This window comes from Onychostoma macrolepis, chromosome 19, assembly GCF_012432095.1.
Source record: "Onychostoma macrolepis isolate SWU-2019 chromosome 19, ASM1243209v1, whole genome shotgun sequence".
NCBI lineage: Eukaryota > Metazoa > Chordata > Actinopteri > Cypriniformes > Cyprinidae > Onychostoma > Onychostoma macrolepis.
In genome coordinates this window covers 19,788,900-19,811,811 of record NC_081173.1, presented here as the reverse complement: position 1 = coordinate 19,811,811, position 22,912 = coordinate 19,788,900, and the positions used below count along the sequence as shown (strand labels likewise).

Below are 22,912 nucleotides of genomic sequence, written 5' to 3'. Positions count from 1 at the left end.
ACAACAATAGCAGCAACAACAGCAACACCAGCAGCAATAACAACAGCAGCAGCAGCATCAACAACAACAACAACAACAACAACGGCAAGACCAGCAACAACAACAACAGCACCAGCAACAGCAACGACAACACCAGCAACAACAACAACTACTATAACAACAACAGCAGCAGCAGCCGTAGAAACAACAACAACAACAACAACAATAGCAGCAACAGCAGCAGCAATAAAAGCATTAACAGGAACAACAACAACAATAGCAGCAACAACAACAACAACAACAACAACAGCAACACCAGCAGCAATAACAACAGCAGCAGAAGCAGCAGCAGCAGAAGCAGCAACGACAACACCAGCAACAACAACAACTACTATAACAACACCAGCAACAACAGCAGCAGCAGCCGTAGCAACAACAACAACAACAATAGCAGCAACAGCAGCAGCAATAAAAGCATTAACAGGAACAACAACAACAATAGCAGCAACAACAACAACAACACCAGCAACACCAGCAGCAAAAACAACAACAACAACAGCAACACCAGCAGCAATAACAACAGCAGCAGCAACAACAACAGCAACACCAGCAGCAATAACAACAGCAGCAGCAGAAGCAGCAACAACAACAACAACAGCAACAACTATAGCAGCGACAACAACAACAACAGTAGTAGCAGCATCAGCAGCAGAAACAACAACAACAACACTGAAAACTACAACAAAAAACAGTCCCACAAACCAAACTCCCAACCTCAGCGCTTCATTCGGTCTACTGTTCCTGCCAGTGTCCATGTACCTGTGGTGGCAATGAGCAATTGGTGGTCTCTGGTGGTCTGGAAAAATGATGAGTAACCATTTGAAATCAAGAGCCACTACATCCAGGAAAAATTTAGCTTGTTCATTTCAATTCTGTATATATGATAAGGACATTGGGTTGCACTTTATTTTACGGTACATGTACTTGCATGTATTTACAGTGTACTTACAGTGTACTTATCTAAAGAAGGTAACATAAGGTAACTACATGGGGTAGGGTTAGGTTTAGGGGTAGGTTCAGGGTTAGTACCTAGTTATTGTAATTACTATAATAAGTACATAGTATGTACATGAGGAACAGGACTGTAAAATAAAGTGCTACTGAACATTGTCTTTTTTTCCTTTTCTTTTTAATTATACTTTCACATAAACAATAAAATAATTGTGAGAAAAAAAATGAATAAAGAGTACTTGAAATTCATAAATAATATTCGTTTTATAAGGACATAAAATAATCATTTAAAATAAACTCTAAAATTACTCTAAATGATGCTGGTTTCATTCTCAAATGTTCAGCTGACTGGAGTTAAAAACACACGCTATTGACTCAAGTAACATCAATCTATTTGTCTCACAAATTGATCAAAATTGTAAGCTTCCCGCACACAGAAATTTTCATGAAAGATGAATTGTCTACATATTGTTCAACTTCCCTGTGGTAAAGGTCAGCACTGTCACAGTATAGATTGCATGGCAAAGGTAGAATTACACGACATGTTTCAAAATCTTTTTGGGAAATGTTGTGCAAAGACTAAAAACAAACACTAAAAATTACATATAATATAATATAATATAATATAATATAATATAATGAACAGATGGTCTCGAAACCTAAAATGGACAGATTTACAGCAGAAGTGTATTGTTTTATAAAAAGTATTTAAGGAACTGATTAATAAAATTAGTGTATTCGTACTTGTGTACAATCCCAATTCCAAATAATTTGGGACATTTTGTAAAATGCAGTGAAATCAAAAATCTGAGTTGTTAAATCCCTTTAACATTTATTTATTGACAAAAGTGCAAAGAAAAGATTTCCCATTTTTTCACCAGTTTAAATGTATTTTGTAAATATAGACAAATTTAGATTTGTATGAAAATTTCCAAAATTATGAAGTTGTCTTATTTAAAGTCATCCTAGAAGTAAAAGCATAGTTTTTTAAAGCATTAAATTAAATATATTCTGAAGCACAGTCTAAAAAACTTCTGAACAAAATTAGAGAACACTTTCAGATACCTCCCAGTTAGTGGTGTTAATCTGGTGATAATTTCCCTAATTATCTGATAAACACTTTAACTGGCAGCCTAACTTGTGACTGAAAACCTCCGACAGCAGGTTGTACAGATAGCAAGAAAAGTTGGTCATTCCAAATCTGTGATTTCTAGAATATTGCTTCTTTACAATGTCACTAACTCATTCAAGACCCACAAAAAGGCTGGTCGTTCACAAAAGACAAATGCACGAAAGGAAAGGATAATGCAGAGAATCTCAATGGACAAACATTCAACACTACAGTTGGAATTGCTTACCAGTTCAGCACTGAACAGGGCATACAGTGTCTCAAAGTTTAATAGAATTTGGACTGAAAGTCCACTCTGCAGTGACCAAACCTCCCATCAGCATCAGAATCAAAAGGCTACACTAACCTTTGCTGAGGAGCATGATGTGTGGAGAGAGGAGAACTGGCCCAAAGTTCACTTTAGTGATGAAAGCAAGTTTCATTTATTGGGTCCAATGGGAAACATTGGAAATGTAGATTGGAGGAGGAAATGTCATTGTTTGGGTGATTTTTTCTGCAGCAGGAGTTGGGCCTCTTATACAGCAACATGGCAGAACGAATGCAAATATTTATCAGAACCTCCTGCAGCGATATTCGGTTTCTTCATTGCGTTCATTGCCCAATTAGCCAGCAATTTTCAGGCAGGACACTGCCCCCTGTCACACAGCAAAACAGCTAAAGCAGTTCCTTGAAGCTAAAAACAATGAAATGATGAAATGGTTGGGCCAGAGTTCTGATCTAAACCCGATTGGAAATCCCTGGAAAATCCAAAGTTATGGCCAAGAAACCCACTGTAGTTACAGAACTGTGGAAGAGACTGGAAGAAGAGTGGACCAAGACCACACCAGAGTAGTGTGAGAGACTAGTGATATCCTACAGCCACAGATGCTGAAGTCATTCAAAGCAAAGGCCTGAACACTTCCTACTAATTTTTGACTACTATAACCTTCAGACATTCTAGTTAATTTTAGTAATCTTTCTTTGTTCTACAATCATTGCCGTTCTCTAAATTTGATCACTGTGTTTTCCACAAAATAAAGGGTTTTTGTTGAAGTGCCTTGGTTATTTTGTAAAACTATAAGAGTTCTGTAGGCCTAATTTTGTTCTCCACTGTATATATGTATGTATATGTGTGTGGGTGTGGGTGTGTGTGTGTGAGTGCCTGTCTGTCTGACATAATGTCATAACATGGTTTTCAGACTTCATGCTTACATGTGAAATTCATAATTATTTCCAAGAACGAGGTCTGAATACCATGTTAAACACTTACTGACAAAAAACTAAATATGGCGTTTTATTCTGTTTGATAAAATAAAACATTTTTGCAACCTGAATTCAACAGCCCTTCAAAACCACAAGTGTGTCAAGAGTACAGAGGCCTGTTGAGGACCATCCATACACATTATCCTTTATTAATATTTTTAAACAAGTCACTCTTTAAAATCAGTGTGCCCTACATTGGCAATAGAGGAAACAAACAGTTTTGATAAGAAAAAAGAAATCAGGAAGAAGAAAACAGAAGCTACTCTAAAACCAATGAACAGCATGTAACACTATAAAATTTACAATTTACACTCGAGTTGTGAGTTTAAATGATATCATAAGTGTCTTTATTGAGGGCATTATAGGAATAATTTTTACATGTTTTTCCTCATGGCCATGATTCAGAGGAACAAGGAAGCAAAAGGATATTTCCAAGAAATATGACTAGACCCTTAAAGTTCAGCAGCTGCTCATAACAATTACAGTATAACTGGAAAATGGGGAGAAAAGAACCCCTCACCATCAAATATAGGTTTAATAATGAGAAAATTGGGAAACTATACTGTCATAACATCAAGACATTCACATTTCAATGATCTTTTAACACACTGAATCTAAATAAAAAGATGACATATGTTACCACACAATGTGAGAGGCAAAGAGGACAATCGTTTGGTTAATATTGACAGGAAAAAGGTTAACCAGTAAAAATCCATAAAACAGTAACATATAGTCAATAGAAGCTGGGCACACAACTCAGAACAAATAGCACCTTCATCCTGGACCAGGGAGTGGCTGTTCAGCTTGAGAGATTTCACTAATCCACACCTGTGTCTGACCATGAGAACATGACATAATTACAGCTCGTAGATGAGCCCTATATAAGAGCGGAGGAGGGACACGGGCACATTGTGAGCACCTGTTGGATTGGTCGCAGTTTGACATCGTATTCGGAGCAAATCTCATTCTCTGTGGCATCTTTTACCGTTTTCTCTCCATCATGAAGTGCCTGATAACACAATTCTGGATGTTGGCTCTGCTGGTCTCCCAGGCTCAGGTAAATACACATACAACTTGTGTATTTTCTCCATAATGTTGTCATCTTACAATATTATCATGTGTATAATATAATATGTGACCCTGGACCACAAAACCAGTCATGTGTGTAAATCTTTCAAAATTGAGATTTCTACATCACTTGAAAGATGAATAAATAAGCTTTCCATTGATGTATGGTTTACATTGATGTTAGGATAGGACAATATTTGGCCGAGATACAACTATTTGAAAATCTGGAATCTGAGGGTGCAAAAAAATCAAAATGCTGAGAAAATCACCTTTAAAGTTGTCCAAATTAAGTTCTTAGCTATGCATATTACTAATCAAAAATTAAGTTTTTATATATTTATGGTAGGAAATTCACTAAATATCTTCATGGAACATGATCTTTACTCAATATCCTAATGATTTTTGGCATAAAATAAAAATGGACAATTTTGACCCATACAGTGTATTTTTGGCTATTGCTACAAATATACCCCAGCGACTTAAGACTGGTTTTGTGGTCCAGGGTCACATATAATATACAGAAAAATTTATTTTGTGTGGTTTTCCATTAAAAAAATGTCCAAACCTCTTAAAAAAAAAAGTAAGGAAGGATTTAATAAGACCTGTTATTGGAGGATCTATCTTGAATTATTTTTATTTCTTGTTTTGACCCGAAATATAACAAATGTAGTGACATTTATGCTTAAAACAAGGGGGGAAAAACCTCTTTGTCAGTGGACTAAGAAAAATATACAGAAAGAAATCTGTATTTTTTCTGTTTTTCTCAGTAAAAAAAATGTCTACACATCTTACAAAAAGACAACAAAAAATATTTGACAAGCTAAATTTTTTAAAATAAGAATATTTTTTAAGCACAAAAAAACAAAAACTAACAAAACAGTGAGATTTATACTTTAAACAATGGATTGAGTCAATGGAGTAAAAATATAGACTTCTGTTCTGCTTCTCAAGTGAATGTTTTAAAGATGACTGGAAAAATATTAAGGAAATGATTTCTCACTTTATGTTTACAACAATTAAACTGCAATATTGAGAACAGTAATAAGTAAGGGGAAGTTTCACAGCAATACAATCTGAGGAACAAACACTGTATTGTGTTTGATTTTTAACATCTAAAATTGGCATTGGTTAATAAGCTTTTAAATTGTTCCCTAGACTAATGTGACAATGACTGTGACAACCGGTGTGGCAACAACTGATGATGCTTCAAGTACAGCTTCAATGTTTCCGTCAACAACTGATGCAACTTCAGTTACAAGCACAGATCCAACCACTGTGCCAACAACTGTAGATTCTACAACTAAAACCACAGCTCAACCCACTGTTCCAACACTTGGTACTAGTTCACCCACAATAACCACAAAAAATACTTCAGATACAACTCAACCCACTTCGCAGGAAAGTGTGACAACTTCATCAGATCAGCCAACCACAATGTCTCCATCTTCAGAGCCCACCACGATTCATACGACTGAATTTTCAAGCAACATGACTGATATGACCACAATGACAAATAACTTGACGACAGTGAATACCACTGTGACAACAGTAGGACAGACCTCAATTTGGACAACTACATCGTCCAGCGACTCGCTGACAGTTACCGTCATCAGCTATACTCTATCTATTCTGCTGTACATGATGTTGAATTGAGCATTACCTGATTCAGCCCTGGACTAAAGCAAGCCTGACTGTTTTACAAAGAACTGTAGTATATAAGTAATATATGATGGTAAAGTTTAGACTATATGTATATACTTTATATATAAATGACTATTACATCCACAGTAGCATGCTTAAATGCTTGAAATTAAAAATTAGCTTTGCTGACAAATATAAATATATCTCTATGCATGAATTTATGTAATTTGTGGTAACACTTTACAATAAGGTTCATTAGTTAACATGAAATAATAATAATCTGCACTTATACAGTGTTTATTAATCTTTGTTAATGTTAATTTCAACATTTACTAATACATTATTAAAATCTTGTTAACATTAGTTAATGCACTGTGAACTAACAATGAACATCTGTATTTTTATTAACTAACGTTAGCGAAGATTAGTAAATACAGTAACAAATGTATTGCTCATGGTTAGTTCATGTTAGTTAATACATTAACTAATGTTTAACTAATGAACCTTATTGTAAAGTGTTACCTAATTTGTTTTTTTAATTACATTTTTTTCAATGAATGAGTTTTTTTTTTTTTTCAATGAAGGAGCAAGAAGTGCAGCCAACTAGTGTCCATGAAATAATGTACATATAAAGTGGTTTCATTAGATTTAAAAAGTGCTTGATGCATCACAGATGTGGACTTCCTTAAAAATGCAACTAAGATTTGAAATGAAAAATTTATAGTTTTAAATAATGGCTGAAATAAAGAAAAAAAAATGTATCTGTTGATTGTATGCGTGTTTTTCATATATAAGACTAGTGCAGATTTTCATTGTAATGTGACACATACACACACACACACACACTCTGACTACTAATATATATATATACATACATATATATATAGTAATGATACTGAAGAGGAAGTACATATGTATTTTGATGATCAAAAATGTTTTCCTTTTTTGCATTCTATCCTTTAAAAACTCTTATGGGCAATAATATAAATCAATAAACCAGAGATTTCAGTTAATTCCTAAGAAAGCCCATTTCTGCCACATAAAAAAAAAAGTCATTGCTTTGGTATAGAAGTCAAAATTCTGAAATGAAAAAGCCATAAAAATTATGAGAAAAAAGTCATAACTGACAAAAAAAAGTTGAAAATTATATTTCAAAATTGTATTATTAAAACTATATTGCCTTCCACAGGGATTCATAAAGGACAGTGCTGCAATTCTCAGTTACATTTTATTTATTTATTTTCAGACACAAAGCTTTTGGTTAACAGCAATTAAAATGAATGGAATGCTTTCACTGTGTGTACATAAATGTTTATCATTTGTTTATATATATATATATACAGCATTTCTTCTAATCTTCTGCACGACATATAGCCAACAAACCCTGCTGTAGTTCACCTTTAAACTGCTTCTGTTGAGAAAAAAACAAGTTGGTGAAATGATGGTGAAGACTGGTTATAAAGATCTGTGTGTTTGTGTGTGTGTGTGTGGAGACCTGTAAGGCTGTGTACAGTGAGGTTCCCATTGACTGAAGGTATGCCACTCTAACTCTCAGTAGATCCTCCTCACTGTGAGCCACCATCACACCCTGGACCACCGGTGCCTACACAGTACAGGACAGAGTATCTGTCAACACATATAAGCTGTTGAGCTGTTTCAAGGCAAAAATAAAAACAAAGACTGTGAGCAACTGAACATGATACAGTCTATCAGCAAGCAGTGACCTCAATATCCGTGTAAAGTTGTTTAAAAGAACTTCCTGTTTTGCATTTGCAAGTGCTTTGCATGGATTTAGAATATTGTATTTCAAGAAATAACTGAAAATAATTTGATTGATACATATCTGCCATGCAAATATGTTTGTACTAGTAAGTTTATACTAGTACTGTAGCTGTGTGCACACTTACACAACATTTTCTATGATAACTGAGGCTTTTGTTGTTTTTATATTGAGCTAATGATAATTTCTATCCACTAACCTTATACCAAACCCTCAGTTAAAACTTTTTGGATTTTAGGCCCAACATATAGATGATTTTAGGCTTTACTTTACTCTTAGTTGGGACATTTGGTGCCCAAAGTGCTGGCAAAACCTGATCATGCACACAGAAGTTTTAAAGTAGATAATTTAGTAGCAGCATCAATTAATACTTGGCTTTTTTAAAACGACATTTATTAAGATGTTTCTAAAACTAAAAAAAAAAATCTTACTTTCATAGTTTGAATCCTTTGTGCCAAGAATAAATACTGGTTCTGTATACATCGTACTAATGAGAAAAAGAAAAGAGATAAATTGCAAATGCTTTGTGGATTTACTATAATTGATCACTACACACTGAGCACACACACATTAATACATCCTCAAACACACATAAACCAGTTCTACCTAGAGTCTTTAAGCCCTTTTTCAGGTCTCCAGAGAGGACTCCTTTAAAATGTCCCTCCAAAGCGTCCTCCACTGTCTGGCCTTTCTCAAACTCCAGTTTTTCCAGCACTGAAGTAGAAATAACATTACTGTTCACACACATTTTAAATATTTGTTGTTGTCAACCTTACAAATACCATACAAGAAGGCTTAAATAGTACAATGGATATGTTCCAAGGATTTGCATTTAACAAATGCGTCAAAAACTTTACATAAGTAATTACTTCTACCAAGAATACAGGAAACAACAACCTTTCCAAACACTAGGACTGCCAACAATAGATATTAAACAGCAACAATGAAACTTTCTGATCCATCTCATGCACAGTAATTTGATCAGAAGTATGAGCTGCAAAATTTTGAAATACCCTAAAAAATTTAAGTCTAGATTTAGATTTGTAGACCAAAAATGTTATTTAGTGTCTATATGAACAATTTTCCTGTTGGTTAAATGTTCATAAGGAACGGTTTTCCATATTTTCTGAAGACATTTTCCAACAATTTTGTCCCTGAAATTATAGCTACATCAGAAACACACATACAAACATTTGCAACTCACCAGTTCTGAGATGGTCTGGGTTTCTTGTGGTGAGAATTTTGATCCAAATATCAGCTGCAGGTTTCTTGTTTTTCAGCTCCTCAGATAAAGACTGTAAAACAAATTCAATCACACAATTCAATCAGGTATATGAAATAAGCATTTTATCGGAGTTGAATTCTAAGAAAAGTTTGTATATCTGTCACCCTGTGATCTAACTCAGCTGAAATTCCTACAAGCGTATCCTGCTTCTGGGGTCAAATAGAGGTCTCAGAGCATACAAAGCAAAGTCAACATAATAGGTTTAATAGTTAAACCTTTATTAACTAAATCTCTTAATATGACATGAAAGCAGTCCTGGGAGGGCAGGGTGACTTGAGAACACTTGAAATCTTTTAAAGGAACAATTCTTCCAAAAGGACAAATCTGTCATGAATGTATATGGACTCACTGCTATATCCTGGTCAATAATTCCTGGCCCATTCTCTTTCTGATAAAAGAGAGAGAGAGAAAGAAACCGAGAGAACGAGCATGATTACTCGCATAGCACAAGATATTGACATACTGATGATGTACAAACACAGTAAAATTGGTTTTGGTGATAAATATTTAACTGTGAGATGAACAGGAGGCATACATTTCTTACCTTCAACAATGCCACAATGAGCTTTGAAAAATCTCCACTGGTTTCACTTGTCAAGTCTTTCTCCAAATCCCGCTTATACTCTGTTAAATTGAAAGTGACAGGAAAGACTTTTACATTGTTACAAAAATAATCTACAGGTGCTGGTCATATAATTAGAATATCATCAAAAAGTTGATTTATTTCACTAATTCCATTCAAAAAGTGAAACTTGTATATTATATTCTTTCATCACACACACACTGATATATTTCAAATGTTTATTTCTTTTAATTTTGATGATTAGAGCTTACAGCTCATTAAAGTCAAAAATCAGTATCTCAAAATATTAGAATATTACTTAAGACCAATACAAAGAAAGGATTTTTAGAAATCTTGGCCAACTGAAAAGTATGAACATGAAAAGTATGAGCATGTACAGCACTCAATACTTAGTTGGGGCTCCTTTTGCCTGAATTACTGCAGCAATGCGGCGTGGCATGGAGTCGATCAGTCTGTGGCACTGCTCAGGTGTTATGAGAGCCCAGGTTGCTCTGATAGTGGCCTTCAGCTCATCTGCATTGTTGGGTCTGGTGTCTCTCATCTTCCTCTTGACAATACCCCATAGATTCTCTATGGGGTTCAGGTCAGGCGAGTTTGCTGGCCAATCAAGCACAGTAACACTATGGTCATTGAACCAGCTTTTGGTACCTTTGGCAGTGTGGGCAGGTGCCAAGTCCTGCTGGAAAATGAAATCAGCATCTCCATAAAGCTTGTCAACAGAAGGAAGCATGAAGTGCTCTAAAATTTCCTGGTAGATGGCTGCGTTGACTGTGGACATCAGAAAACACGGTGGACCAGCAGATGACATGGCAGCCCAAATCATCACTGACTGTGGAAACTTCACACTGGACTTCAAGCAACATGGATTCTGTGCCTCTCCACTCTTCCTCCAGACTCTGGGACCTTGATTTCCAAATGAAATGTAAAATTTACTTTCATCTGAAAAGAGGACTTTGGACCACTGAGCAACAGTCCAGTTCTTTTCTCCACAGCCCAGTTAAGATGCTTCTGATGTTGTCTCTGGTTCAGAAGTGGCTTGGTAGCCCTTTTCCTGAAGGCGTCTGGCGTGGTGACTCTTGATGCACTGACTCCAGCTTCAGTTCTCTCCTTGTGAAGCTCTCCCAAGTGTTGGAATCGGCTTTGCTTGACTATTCTCAAGCTTGCGGTCATCCCTGTTGCTTGTGCACCTTTTCCTACCCAAATTCTTCCTTCCAGTCAACTTTGCATTTAATATGCTTTGATACAGCACTCTGTAAACAGCCACACCTTTCAGTAATGACCTTCTGTGACTTACCCTCTTTGTGGAGGGTGTCAATGTTCGTCTTCTGGATCATTGCCAAGTCAGCAGTCTTCCCCATTATTGTGGTTTCAAAGAACAAGAGATACCCAGAATTTATACTGTAGGGATGGTCATTTATTCAAACTCAAATGTAAATATTCTAATATTTTGAGATACTGATTTTTGACTTTCATGAGCTGTAAGCTCTAATCATCAAAATTAAAAGAAATAAACATTTGAAATATATCAGTCTGTGTGTAATGAATGAATATAATATACAAGTTTCACTTTTTGAATGGAATTAGTGAAATAAATCAACTTTTTGATGATATTCTAATTATATGACCAGCACCTGTATTTCAAATAAATGCTGTTGTTTTGAATCCTTTTATTCATTAAAGAATTCTCTCTATTTTTGATCAAATAAATGCAATTTTGATGAGCAAGACTCTTTGAAAACATTTTAATTGAAACAATTTTACTGACCCTGATCTTTTGAAAGGTAGTGTATTGTTATATAAAATAAACATTAAATCTTATCTCATCCTAATAATATAAGAATGCACTGATATTCCTTGTTTTAATTATAACTAAAAGCTTTAGAGTTTTTACAAAAATGGCAATGCCTTGTTGTGCAAAGCATTGTTGTCTTGCTTTACAGTGAAAAACATCAATAATCAATAAGTAATTAGTGTCATATATGAGCACAATTCTTTGTAAATATTTAGTGCTCATGTTGAGTGATCATCATTTCAATTTTTTTTTTTTGTTGGACAATACAGCTTTTTAACCCTATGACAATATGCAATGATTTCAGTATGAGCAGGGTTAAAAGTGAGACATTCCAAAAAGGTATTTAAGAGGTATTTAATTGCATTAATTAAATTAAAATGTTCAACATTTTTCCATTATGAAAATAATTCTTAAAACACCTTGATTGTATGCAGCCCTGATGTCAGAGAGCTGCTGTGGCGTCCTTATGCACAAAATCTCTAAAAGAGTATCTTCATCTGTACCAGCACCCTGAACACACAAAAAATATCAATACAGTCTGAATGGATGTTGAACACACACACACACGCACGCACACACACGCACACACACGCACACACACACACACACACACACACACACACACACACACACACACACATAATTGCATACATATAGACTATACTAGTGATGAATGCCAAACCTCCATGGCTTTGCGTAAGCGATGGGTCTCAAACTGCTCTTGTATCATCATCAGTCCAAGTATCAGAGACTGCAGATCACCAGAAAGAACCTTCTTCAGACTTGCGTCCAATTCCTGTAGCATACACACACACTAGTGTTATCTCACACACATTTTTGTATCAGGATACGGATTATCCAATGACTTTTATTGATTTTACTGAGTTAATGATATTTTATATCCTCTAAACCTAAACCAATTCCTCACAAGCCTATCTTTATTTTTAGATGTTCATTAAGACATTATTTAAGGTGTTTAGTATATTTATTAGGCCATTTTCCTGATGGGAACTATTTGAGATATTAATTTTTACTATGCTTGTGGGGACATTTGGTCACTTCTTATAGTATTTGGCCTCTAAAAAACACAACCTAAACCCCCCAAACAGAATGACTTAGCTTGTGATGATTAGGAGATGAATTTGTTTCTGATTTACCTTTTGTGAGAAATTCTTGTATGCCTGGGCAAGAGATCGTCTCTGAGCATTACTGCGATTGGTTAGTATTCTCACAATTGTGCTCACATCTTTAGCAGAAAGATACGGTATAAAGTTTGAAATAACAACAATTAATTATGAAAGAATATTAGCAGATTGACTTTTACTACCACAATCCTGCCTCATGAGCATTTATATAGATGTACCTTTGTTCTCCAGTGCAGTGTGAAGGACTGTAACATCTCTCTCGGGATGGAAATTTGGGAAGGGCCGCACAGACCCCAGGGTGCCCCACCACATGCCTTCAGACTGTGGGATGATAAAAAAAAAAAAAATAGGCAATGTAGGGGAGGATGGAGAATGTCGAAGAAAAGATTCTTGATTTAGAAGAGCAATGATACTGATTTACAAACAATAGGACCAAAGTACAACACAAAATTTGATGCAGAGAAAAATGTACAGATGCAAACATTCACCATAAGTGGAGATGTTTCCTGTGACTTATCTTCTGTCGCCATGACAGAACTTGTCAATGTAAAAGGAAGTTATGCACAAGCTGCACTGAAAAACATGGTGAAGAAACAATTGTCACTAGAAGTTTCACAATTTCTTTCAAAGTAGCACAATGAATTATACATGACATTTTAAAGACTGAAAAAGTATCTTCTTGTACTCCAATAAATAATCTTTATTTTAATTACAAGTTTGATCATTTTTACAGTGTATATGGAAAAAACATAATATATAAACATAAAAAATAATGAAAAACACAACACCTTATAAAGAACACTGTTCTTCAAAAATACTGTAAGTAAATACCTTTCTTTATTTCTTTTAGCAAAAATAGAGAAATTAATAAACAATGAAATTAACTTCATTCTCACTTAAAATATCAGTTCAAATTGAACTAAAATCAGCTATGATCCTTCTGACAAAAAGAGGAAAGCAAATAAGTTCAGAAGAAATCTTAGTTTAAAAAATGTTTACCTACTTAAAAAGACTACTCGGTTAGTGGTGATAAGTGGTTTACCTGCTGAAGACTTAGAATGAGATTTCAGTCTCAGGTGAGATCGAGTTTAAGCGTCCTTTTTTATTTTGTGACTCCTGGCCTGCCCTCTCAAATTAAACAGTGCAAGATGAAAACTCAAGGTTTTAAATCGTCGTTGAGAAATAAATAGCATCCATACGCTGCATTTCCCAGGCTCATCTGCTGCAAAAAGCACAAAATGTCTCAAACCAAACAAGCTCTCAATACCTTAGATCAGATCAGATCAGATATCCCATGGGTGTAACCCTGACACTACACACAAGAACTTTAAAAACCTGCATAACTGGAAGACTCAAATGATTAGATTCCTCCCCAAAACAACCATTTCTGAATCACAAAGATTCTTCGAAAGAGAATTCTCGAACTCGTTTAGATGTACATTTAAACAGAGTTCGATGTTAGTTGCTAAACGCTGCATAAAACAGGTTGTAATTTGAGAAATGTGTGAACGTGTTGTTAATGTCAACAAAGGCGTTAGTGGAGCCGAACTTGCATGTGACTGTGTACATAAACTCAAGTCAAATGTTGAAAATATCACGACAATCTATCTCCACCTGAAAGATCGACATCATTAGGCGTGGCGTTTGATTTGTAGACCTGAACAAACAAAGTGGCATCAGTTCAAGCATCTGCATACTTGTCATTCATCAGCAGCCGTTATCAGACATCTTACACGCGGCAAACATGCAACTCTTGACCTCGCCGCTCCGGTCCGACACTCATTAAAATGAACAAACGAGCACTACACATATATGACGATACAAGTTGGTTTTGATGAACTGGTATACAAAAATTACATAATAAAACAGCAATAGCCCACATTGAAGTCAAAAATGTGTGAATTCCGAAATTTTTTAGTTTTATTACAAAATTAAAGCCACTCCCTGTTACATATTTCACATTGTGCTTTGAAAATAACATTTATACATAATAAAGTTTCCTGGTTGTCCAAAAACATGGCGACTTTTTATTGACAGACATCAGCACACTTTTTGGTAATAAAAACAACAGCAGTAGACCGAAATCTGCCAGGATCCACTCCAGTAGCTTTTGCAATGACTAAACTGATTGCAGACATTGATATCAAAGTTTACATACCAGAATACACCCAATATGTCAAATGTTTATATAAAAAAATAACATTATAGCTTGTAAACAAATAAAATGGGCAGAAATGAAAGAATGCTTCGAAAGTTGTCAGATTCATATATGACAATGAGATTCTCATGTGATGCATAGGAAAACAGAAAAAAATAAGTTTTTAAGTGACTTAACCACCAGCACCATCATTAGCGTGTAAATGACCTGTAGGTAATATGTTTTATTCAAACAATGTGCAAATAAGACACATCACAGGCGAGAGATTTACGTTTCAAGAACACTAGCATGTTGAATGATTTGACCTCTGCTTCGCTCTCATTTTTAAATGACAATACACTGATCCATTTTATCTATTACACAGTCTCTACTGACAGGAGAAACTTTTCCTGCCCAGCGTCTTCTGATTGTATGTAAGGATGACTCACAGGTGCCCTCATAGTGTCCTATATCAGATCACAGTGTTTGTATTGTTGGGGCAGGACAAGTGGGTGGAGTCAGAAGGAGAAGGGGGTCAGATGAAGGAGAGAGAGAGAGAGGGCGGGATCAAGCAAATTCCAGCTCCCACTGTTGGCTGGCGTGTTCCACATTCTCTTCTCGAATCACTAAATGTTGTTTGTCATATTGCTTACCCCCTGTAAAAAGCAAAAATAAAAAAAGAGAAATGAGATTTCTGGAGAACGCTTTTTGTTTCTTTAGTAGTTGTCAAATAACATGCACATGGACATTTGTTGCCAAAATCATGATTTTAGGTCTAAATCCACAAATTTATAAAGGAATTTAGATGTTTTATATTTATAAGAGAAAGTGTACACTACCGTTCAAAAGTTTGGGGTTGGTAAGATTTTAAATAAATAATTTAAGAAGTTTCTTATGCTCACCAAGGCTGCATTTATTTGATTAATATTAAAGAAATATTGTGAAATATTACTACAATTTAAAATAACTTTTCTATTTTAATATATTTTAAAATGTCACTCATTCCTGTGATGTCAAAGCTGAATTTTCAACAGGCATTACTCAAGTCATTGTCACATGATCCTTCAGAAAACATTTTGATATGCTGATTTTCTGAAGAAAGGTTTTCAAGGTTTTCAAGGTTGAAAACAGTTGTGCTGCTTAATATTTCTGTGGAAATTGTGATGAATAGACAGTAATAAAAAAAGAATAATTTGAAATGATTTTTTTTTTTTTGCAATAAAGTTAACATCTCTGCTGAGAATTTTGATGAATTTAACGTACTCTTTCCTGGATAAAAGTATTAATTTCTTTCACAAAAATGATTGAGTATTTCTCAAACTCTCTTTAATGATAGCTAACATAATTATCAAAAACCTGCATGTATAGTAAATATAAAAATATACAAGTATATAAACATCATAAAAACACTGTTTGATAGATTTAGATGAAGTATGGCATGACACACTGCTGGACACTCCTGTATTGATATCAGCTACTATATTTTTTTATGTATTAATAGGAATAGTAATAAAAATATTTTTGTAATAAACAGTAAATAAATAGCAATATTTTAAATGATAAAGTAAATTAAGAGTTACAATAGACAGTAGTAAAGCTTGTGCTTGGCACATAAAGCACCAAACTAAATCTTACCCTTGATATCCAGCACCATTCCAGGGAAGGTGATGCTAGAGATTGTGCCGCTGACCTGAGCGCTCCATGTCTGCACTGGAACACGCGTTTCAGTCCACAAAACCACCTTAGCACCTGACTCCACATTTCCCATCACCTGCAGACTCATGGTTCGAGCCAGCTGACACAAAAAGAGCACATGTTCAACAATCTGAGAGAGGGTAACTTAGAAACAATAAATAACTATACATACATTACTCATCCACTTCATGGTGTGCAAAGTACCTTGTTTTTGATGAGCCCGTCCTGGTAAAGCCAAATATCACTCATTCCCTCCACCTGCTCTGTGACGACTACACGGCCCGTCTTCATGTCCTCAACACCACCCTGCACTGATATGTAGTGGCCCGTCTCTTTATTTTTGATGCGGAACAGTCTTTGTTTCTATAGGGATATAAACATACAATTAACATCATATAAGAAATACTGTTTTCAAGTTATCTTGTGAAAATAATAGGTCATGTGAAGGTGATACTAACTTGTCTGGCTGGATACAAGGAGCCGATACAGGAAAGAGAACTGAATTTATGCCAGTTTGTGATTTCAATGGGCTCCAAAAGGAACTGGCGCCCCCTGTAGTTACTATGTTCACATAACACCCAGCTGCAAAGAGATTGACATGGTTTTGATACAGTATATGAGAAAATTTCATACAAAATAGTCATGATACCACAAATGTACTAATATGAACCAATAATATGAAACACTGCAAACTCACCATCCACTGTTGACCCTGACAGAGAGGAAATGTGTGTTAAATCCTTCCTCCCACATGTTGGAAATCTGTGTATCAATGGTGACCTCCCGACCCTCAAAGCACTCCAGTCCAAAGAGCGAGATTGACGGCACCGAAAAGGTCTGAAAGTATATATGTAGTAAAATCTCTTGTCTATAGGTTTCTCATTGGATCATTTGTCCACCCCTTTTCCAGAAATATATTTAGTAAGAAAGCAGTTTCTTCTCACCATTGGAACTGCTTTGACAGAGTGAATGCCCGAGTCAGTTGGGATGCCCATGCTGGTCAGGTTGGGATAATCTCCTTCAGACAGAACATACATGTTTCCTGTGAACTTCTCTCCTCCATAAAGCACCCAACTGAAATGAACAGAGGTATACAAATTCAGAGTGTCACAATCTGAAAGAAATATAGTGAATTTGAATGCATGGTAAATCTAATGTTTACATTTGCATGTGTCTACATCAGTGGTTTTCAAACTTGTTCCTGGGGACCCACAGCTCTGCACATTTTGCATGTCTCCGTAATTTACACACCTGATTCAGATCATCAGCTCATTAGGAAAGGGCTCCATGAACTCAAATGAGTGTGTCAGATAAGCGAGACATGCAAAATGTGCAGAGCAGTGGGTCCCGAGGAATAGGATTGAAAATCACTGGTCTACATGGATTTTGGGATTCGCTGTATACTTTGATAGCTCATCCATGCATACATCTAAGCATTTATCCAACCCTAAATTTTCTCACTAACCTTCCTCCAACCACCCTGCAGGACTTTATAGTGAGTCTTTCAGGCAAACAGCCCTGGTTCTGATGACAAACCCTACATGTGCCCTGAAAATCCGGCTCTGAGTAGAGCAGCACCTGCAGCAAAGGGGAAGAGAGCATAAATGTTTCATTAAATGCACTGCAGATTGCCTTTATATGATACTGTTCAAAAGTTTAGGGACAGTAAAATTTGATTTAAAGAAATTAACACCTTTATCAGCAAAGATGCATTAAATAGATCAAAAGTGACATTAACAATTTTAACACTCTTAAATATGATTTCTATTTCAAATAAATGCTGTTCTTTTGTATCACTGTTTCCAGAAAAATTTTAAGCAGGGCAACTGTTCAACATTATTAATAATAATAATGTTTCTTGAGCACCAGATCAGCATATTAGAATCATGTCTGAAAAATCATGTGACTGGAGAAGTGATGCTGAAAATCAGCTTTTCCACCAAAAGAATAAATTAGATTTTAAAATATATTAAAATAGAAAGAGCTATTTTAAATTGTAATAATATTTCACAATATTATTGTTTTTACTGTATTTTTGATCACAAAAATGCAGCCTTAGTAAGCATAAGGGACTCAGCTCACCTCATTTCTGAAGCTGGGTCCTTCACTAGGTGCCTGAAATACATAAGAACAACCTCATTAATGAAATCAAGGACAAACTATTAAATAGAGATTCATGCAGGAATTCACGGCTATGAAATAATGCATGTCAATGAAATATATCAATACTATTTCAGCACATTTAACATCTAGTTGAGTTGGATTGCAGGCGGTTATCAGATTATTCATATGAATTGACGATGAATTACCAGATGAAAAGCTGAGTAACTGTTTAGTGAATTTTCTGCTCAATATTCTCTAATATTTAGTCTTCATGCAAAACATTTTCAACCACACACAATTTGAGTCAATAGTCCTTGCACAAGCTGTTTGGATTAGATGAATGAATAACGAAGTGCCTCTGACTTACTGTGAGGATGGGCTGTATGGAGCAGATGCGGTTGTCTCCAGAGCCCCAGTCTCCACAGTTGTTATAGAAGCCTTTCTCCAAGACATACTGGCTACCTGAGAAATCCACATGAGAGTATGCCACCCATCTGAGGAAAGAAAGAAAAATCAATTCACATACTTATTAAAACATGCCTCGATCTGCCAGACTGCAATAAGAATTTGCTACATTCAGAGACAGAGAGATCAGAACATACGCTCCGCTCAGCACGTGGATGGAGCGGGTGTTGATGCCGAACCCAAACAGCTCCACATCTGCGAAAGCTTCTGTCACCTCAAACGTAGGCTCTTCATTCTCTGCTTTCTCCTCATCAGGCAGCCCATATAACACCAGCAGGGGCTCAGACAGGTCCTACAAGAAGCAGATATTACAGTTCAAAAATGAACACTTAAAATTCAATCTAAACTATTAATTTAGTTTACAATACGTTTTAGTGATGAAGTGCACTAAACACCAAAATATTGTGTAAGCTTAAATAAATAAGTGTATTATTTATTTAATAAAATACATTAATATTTACATTTTTTAAATTTACATGTATGTATAGCTAGTCACAGAAATTCTGCTTAAAATATTTTAAAACATGTATTATATATTGTTAATATTATATGTAGTAGTATATTAATACTATAGTATATTAATATAATCAAATATATACATTTTTAAAAATATTTTTATTATAGATATTTACATACCTTTATAGAAATTCTATTTAAAATATATTTTAAAAACATGTAAAGTATTACTGTTATTTTCTAACAAGTGAAAGTGAAGTGTGGCGACCCATACTCGAAATTTGTGCTCTGCATTTAACCCATCAAAGTGCACACACACAGTAGTGAACACACACACACACACACACCCGGAGCAGTGGGCAGCCAATGTGGAAAGAGCGCTGGTTATTCACTCCCCTCACCTACAATCCCTGCCGGACCTGAGACTCAAACCCGCAACCTTCGGGTTACAAGTCCGACTCTCTATCCATTAGGATAGACTGCCCCAATTAGTAATAGTAGTATATTCTATCGTTCTATTCTATCTATGAACATCAGAGCATTTCCATTATTGAGAGAACAAACATTTTAATGAAACTAAATACTGTAGTATGAATCTTGGTGAGATTTTATCATACAAATAATATAAAATAGTAAAATTTATTTCATGTTTGTCTTACAGCTTGAATGACTCGGACCGAGCGCAGCTCTGAGTTCACTCCTCCCCACACCCGCCAGTCATGGTACTCTCCCTCCTCCAGAAGATACTGGTGACCCCGGAAACCCTCCTTCTCATAGCCAACCCAGCTATAAAACAGATTGAGTAAGTTAGAATAGAACAGAATAGAGAACAATACAACAAAAATAGATAATGTCAGATAATGTCCTGCATACTATGCATAGTATCAGTTATTGCTCTCTTCCTCACTTTATTCTCGATCAAACACACATGCTTTCAATACTCACCAGCCTCCAATAACTTTAAGAGATCCAGCACTGAACACAAACAATGATTGCTGCTTGTCAACTCTTGACAGGAAATCTCTCATGCTGGTGTAGATTTCTCTGCTTTTGCCAGTGAAATATGGCTTTTCATAGAGCACAATCTATTAAAAACAAATTATGTCAAACATGAATTATCCTTGATCCCTTAAAGAATATCAAATACATTACTACTTTATTAGATGACTGTTGATATAACACTTACTTTTGGCTCATAGAGGTTTTCCACTCTAGGTTCCTCCTACAAAAAACATTTGTATTAATATACTTCATTTTATTCCTGATATGCTATGGAATCATTGGCAAAAATGAAAATGAGACTGAGATGCTCACTATTTTAAGCGGGTGTAGGGAGCCCACATACGGATGTGTGACGCCCCAGGCGGCTGGGGTGGGGAATCCTCCGACTTCAAGCACTCGTGGGACACCCTGAAAGAAGGGCTCTGCAAACACCAACCATCTGGAGGAGATCAAACACATGATGTTAACAAATAAACACTGTGAGCGAGCCCAAATAGAATGGAATTTGGAATAAGCTGCACTGATCGCTCACAGTCCAGCATTGATGATGATGGAGTTTGCTCTGACTGGGAAGCCAAAAATTCTGGAGTCTTCTGACGTGTCTCTGAATGTGACCTTCTTGCCTTCTGCATTTTCCTCTGGGAAAAGGCTGATTTCAGGAACGCTGTAATCCTGGAAAGGCAAAAAACAACAACAAAAATCCTTACAAAGACTACTCATGCAAGTGTGAGTTCCTAAAAAGTCTGCAAAAGTCCTGCCAAATACTGGCACAATTCTGCTTGAGGACACAAGGTGGCACACTTGAACCTTTCATAATATGGCTATGACGTGACACTGACAACCCAAAACAAAACATGATTCCATCCATCCCAAACACATTTACAAGCTAAAACAATGTCGGCACTTATGGTCTGTCTATGGCAGAATGTTTATGAACTTGAATTTTAACTAACAAAAAAAGTAAACAAGTCTGACATACTCTCACTGCTCGCCGTATAGATCCGATGACAAACGTCCTCTTTAACCGAGCCTTGGACTCATGGTCCTCTTCCTCATGATCCTGTGTTGTTACATTCTGCTGGTCAATCACTTCTTCATCCGGTGGTCCAAATGGATTTGTCAGTTCGATGTCCCCCTCGTCCAGAGCGACCTTTTCTCCTTTGAAATCTGGCTTCTCATACAACACCCAACTTTGGAAGACAAAACAGAAGACATAACATGAGGATAAGAACATACGCTAACACTTTAGTATATGGACCAATTCTCACTATTAACTAGTTGCTTATTAGCATGCCTTTTACCAACATACTGGCTGTTTATTAGTACTTATAAAGCTCATATTCTGCATGACCATATTCTACATCCCTAATCCTACCCAATACCTAAACTTAACAACTACCTTACTAACTATTAATAAGCACCAAATTAGGAGTTTATTGAGGCAAAAGTCATAGTTAAGGGTTTGTTAATGGTGAGAATTTAACCTTAAAATAAAGTGTGACTGTTTTAACATTGCTTATAATAATAAATATTTCTTGAGCACCAAGTCAGCATATTAGAATGATTTCTGAAGGATCATGTGACACCAGTGACTGTAGTAAAAATTCAGGTTTGCCATCACAGAAATTAAAGACATTGTAAAATATATTAAAATAAATATATTTTATATATTAGAATAAGAAAAAAAATATTTTAAAAAGCTTATCAACCACTATTTATGGCCCTTTTATGAAATACATAGCCTAGCAGCTACTACCCTACCTGAACTTCTACTTGAAGCACATTATTAATGCAAGTGTTTTGACACCCGATGGAGAAAAATCATTAGAAATAACACAATGGGTATGTTATGACATCGTCTAGCAAACTACAATACAGCTGACATTGTCTGATCACTCAGATAAATTACGAGGGCAAACATGAAGTTGCTTATGCATAACCATTCATCAGCCAGCTCTCTCTGAGCTGAGGGAGTGAAAGAGGTAGATTAAACAGTAGATTTTAGGTGTTCCTATTACCGTAGTATAAAAAGCTATAATTTAAAAACAGGAATTACCATAAGCTATAATTGTGTGTTTCGGCAGTTAATGATATTTGGAGATGTTTTAATGCTGGGAGGCAGGGAGAGTCTGCATGTTAAGACTGATGTGGAATATCTGATTCCCTTCTCTAGCCCATGTGACTACATTATTTATTGTGCATTAATATTTACTCCTGTATATTTACTGTTCTGTGTCAGTAATATTTTGCATTATACTAAATAGCATTATTATTGTATTATGTCTAAGCTTATGAAACAAGCATGACCTGGACCATTTGCATACTTAATTTAAGTAATTAATACTAATTTTGGCCGATTGTTCTGTAGTTGCAGGATAACGGCCAATAAAAAAAAAAAA

General features: G+C 35.6%; 3 protein-coding genes across 4 annotated transcripts in view; 1 reads left to right on the top strand and 2 right to left on the bottom strand.

The window, feature by feature from the left end:
* The first annotated feature begins 4,264 nt into the window (after window positions 1-4,264).
* LOC131526123 (uncharacterized) lies at window positions 4,265-6,831 on the top strand. The gene is made up of 2 exons (XM_058754232.1): window positions 4,265-4,418; window positions 5,585-6,831. Exons 1-2 carry the CDS (start codon window positions 4,362-4,364, stop codon window positions 6,080-6,082), a joined length of 555 nt encoding a protein of 184 aa, XP_058610215.1. The 5' UTR covers window positions 4,265-4,361; the 3' UTR covers window positions 6,083-6,831.
* Window positions 6,832-7,290: 459 nt separating this feature from the next.
* Window positions 7,291-14,218, bottom strand: anxa14 (annexin A14). 2 transcript variants are annotated; one of them, XM_058753719.1, is made up of 14 exons: window positions 13,991-14,218; window positions 13,698-13,877; window positions 13,144-13,228; window positions 12,874-12,976; window positions 12,668-12,756; window positions 12,193-12,306; window positions 11,930-12,020; window positions 9,680-9,759; window positions 9,485-9,523; window positions 9,055-9,145; window positions 8,457-8,564; window positions 8,282-8,337; window positions 7,566-7,673; window positions 7,291-7,481 (listed from the first exon to the last, which is right to left on the bottom strand). In XM_058753719.1, the coding sequence occupies exons 3-14, from the start codon at window positions 13,183-13,185 to the stop codon at window positions 7,422-7,424; spliced, it is 981 nt and encodes a 326-aa protein (XP_058609702.1). In that variant the 5' UTR covers window positions 13,186-13,228; window positions 13,698-13,877; window positions 13,991-14,218; the 3' UTR covers window positions 7,291-7,421. The 2 variants fall into 2 exon arrangements, with proteins under 2 accessions (XP_058609702.1, XP_058609701.1); XM_058753718.1 differs by lacking the exon at window positions 13,991-14,218 and having other exon boundaries at window positions 13,698-13,969.
* Window positions 14,219-15,004: 786 nt separating this feature from the next.
* crybg2 (crystallin beta-gamma domain containing 2) overlaps window positions 15,005-22,912 on the bottom strand; it is a 36,848-nt gene continuing 28,940 nt past the window's right edge. Inside the window, exons 7-22 of the mRNA XM_058753717.1 lie at window positions 21,493-21,703; window positions 21,046-21,185; window positions 20,826-20,952; window positions 20,698-20,733; window positions 20,457-20,596; window positions 20,171-20,297; window positions 19,193-19,347; window positions 18,958-19,084; window positions 18,570-18,602; window positions 17,953-18,065; window positions 17,432-17,561; window positions 17,185-17,324; window positions 16,946-17,069; window positions 16,692-16,850; window positions 16,428-16,587; window positions 15,005-15,448 (exon numbers count right to left, since the gene is read on the bottom strand). Coding sequence (XP_058609700.1) covers window positions 15,360-15,448; window positions 16,428-16,587; window positions 16,692-16,850; window positions 16,946-17,069; window positions 17,185-17,324; window positions 17,432-17,561; window positions 17,953-18,065; window positions 18,570-18,602; window positions 18,958-19,084; window positions 19,193-19,347; window positions 20,171-20,297; window positions 20,457-20,596; window positions 20,698-20,733; window positions 20,826-20,952; window positions 21,046-21,185; window positions 21,493-21,703 — 2,011 coding nt within the window. The 3' untranslated portion in view covers window positions 15,005-15,359. The remainder of the gene's footprint in view (window positions 15,449-16,427; window positions 16,588-16,691; window positions 16,851-16,945; window positions 17,070-17,184; window positions 17,325-17,431; window positions 17,562-17,952; window positions 18,066-18,569; window positions 18,603-18,957; window positions 19,085-19,192; window positions 19,348-20,170; window positions 20,298-20,456; window positions 20,597-20,697; window positions 20,734-20,825; window positions 20,953-21,045; window positions 21,186-21,492; window positions 21,704-22,912) is intronic.

Excerpts from the sequence above, each read along its gene's own strand:
- LOC131526123 (XM_058754232.1), top strand. The coding sequence starts at position 4,362 with ATGAAGTGCCTGATAACACAATTCTGGATGTTGGCTCTGCTGGTCTCC. Across the intron at positions 4,419-5,584 it reads TGCTGGTCTCCCAGGCTCAG|ACTAATGTGACAATGACTGT; the intron begins GTAAATACACAT and ends ATTGTTCCCTAG.
- anxa14 (XM_058753719.1), bottom strand. The coding sequence starts at position 13,185 with ATGGCGACAGAAGATAAGTCACAGGAAACATCTCCACTTATG. Across the intron at positions 9,146-9,484 it reads TTATTGACCAGGATATAGCA|TCTTTATCTGAGGAGCTGAA; the intron begins GTGAGTCCATAT and ends TTTGTTTTACAG. Across the intron at positions 8,338-8,456 it reads AAAGGGCTTAAAGACTCTAG|TACGATGTATACAGAACCAG; the intron begins GTAGAACTGGTT and ends TTTTCTCATTAG.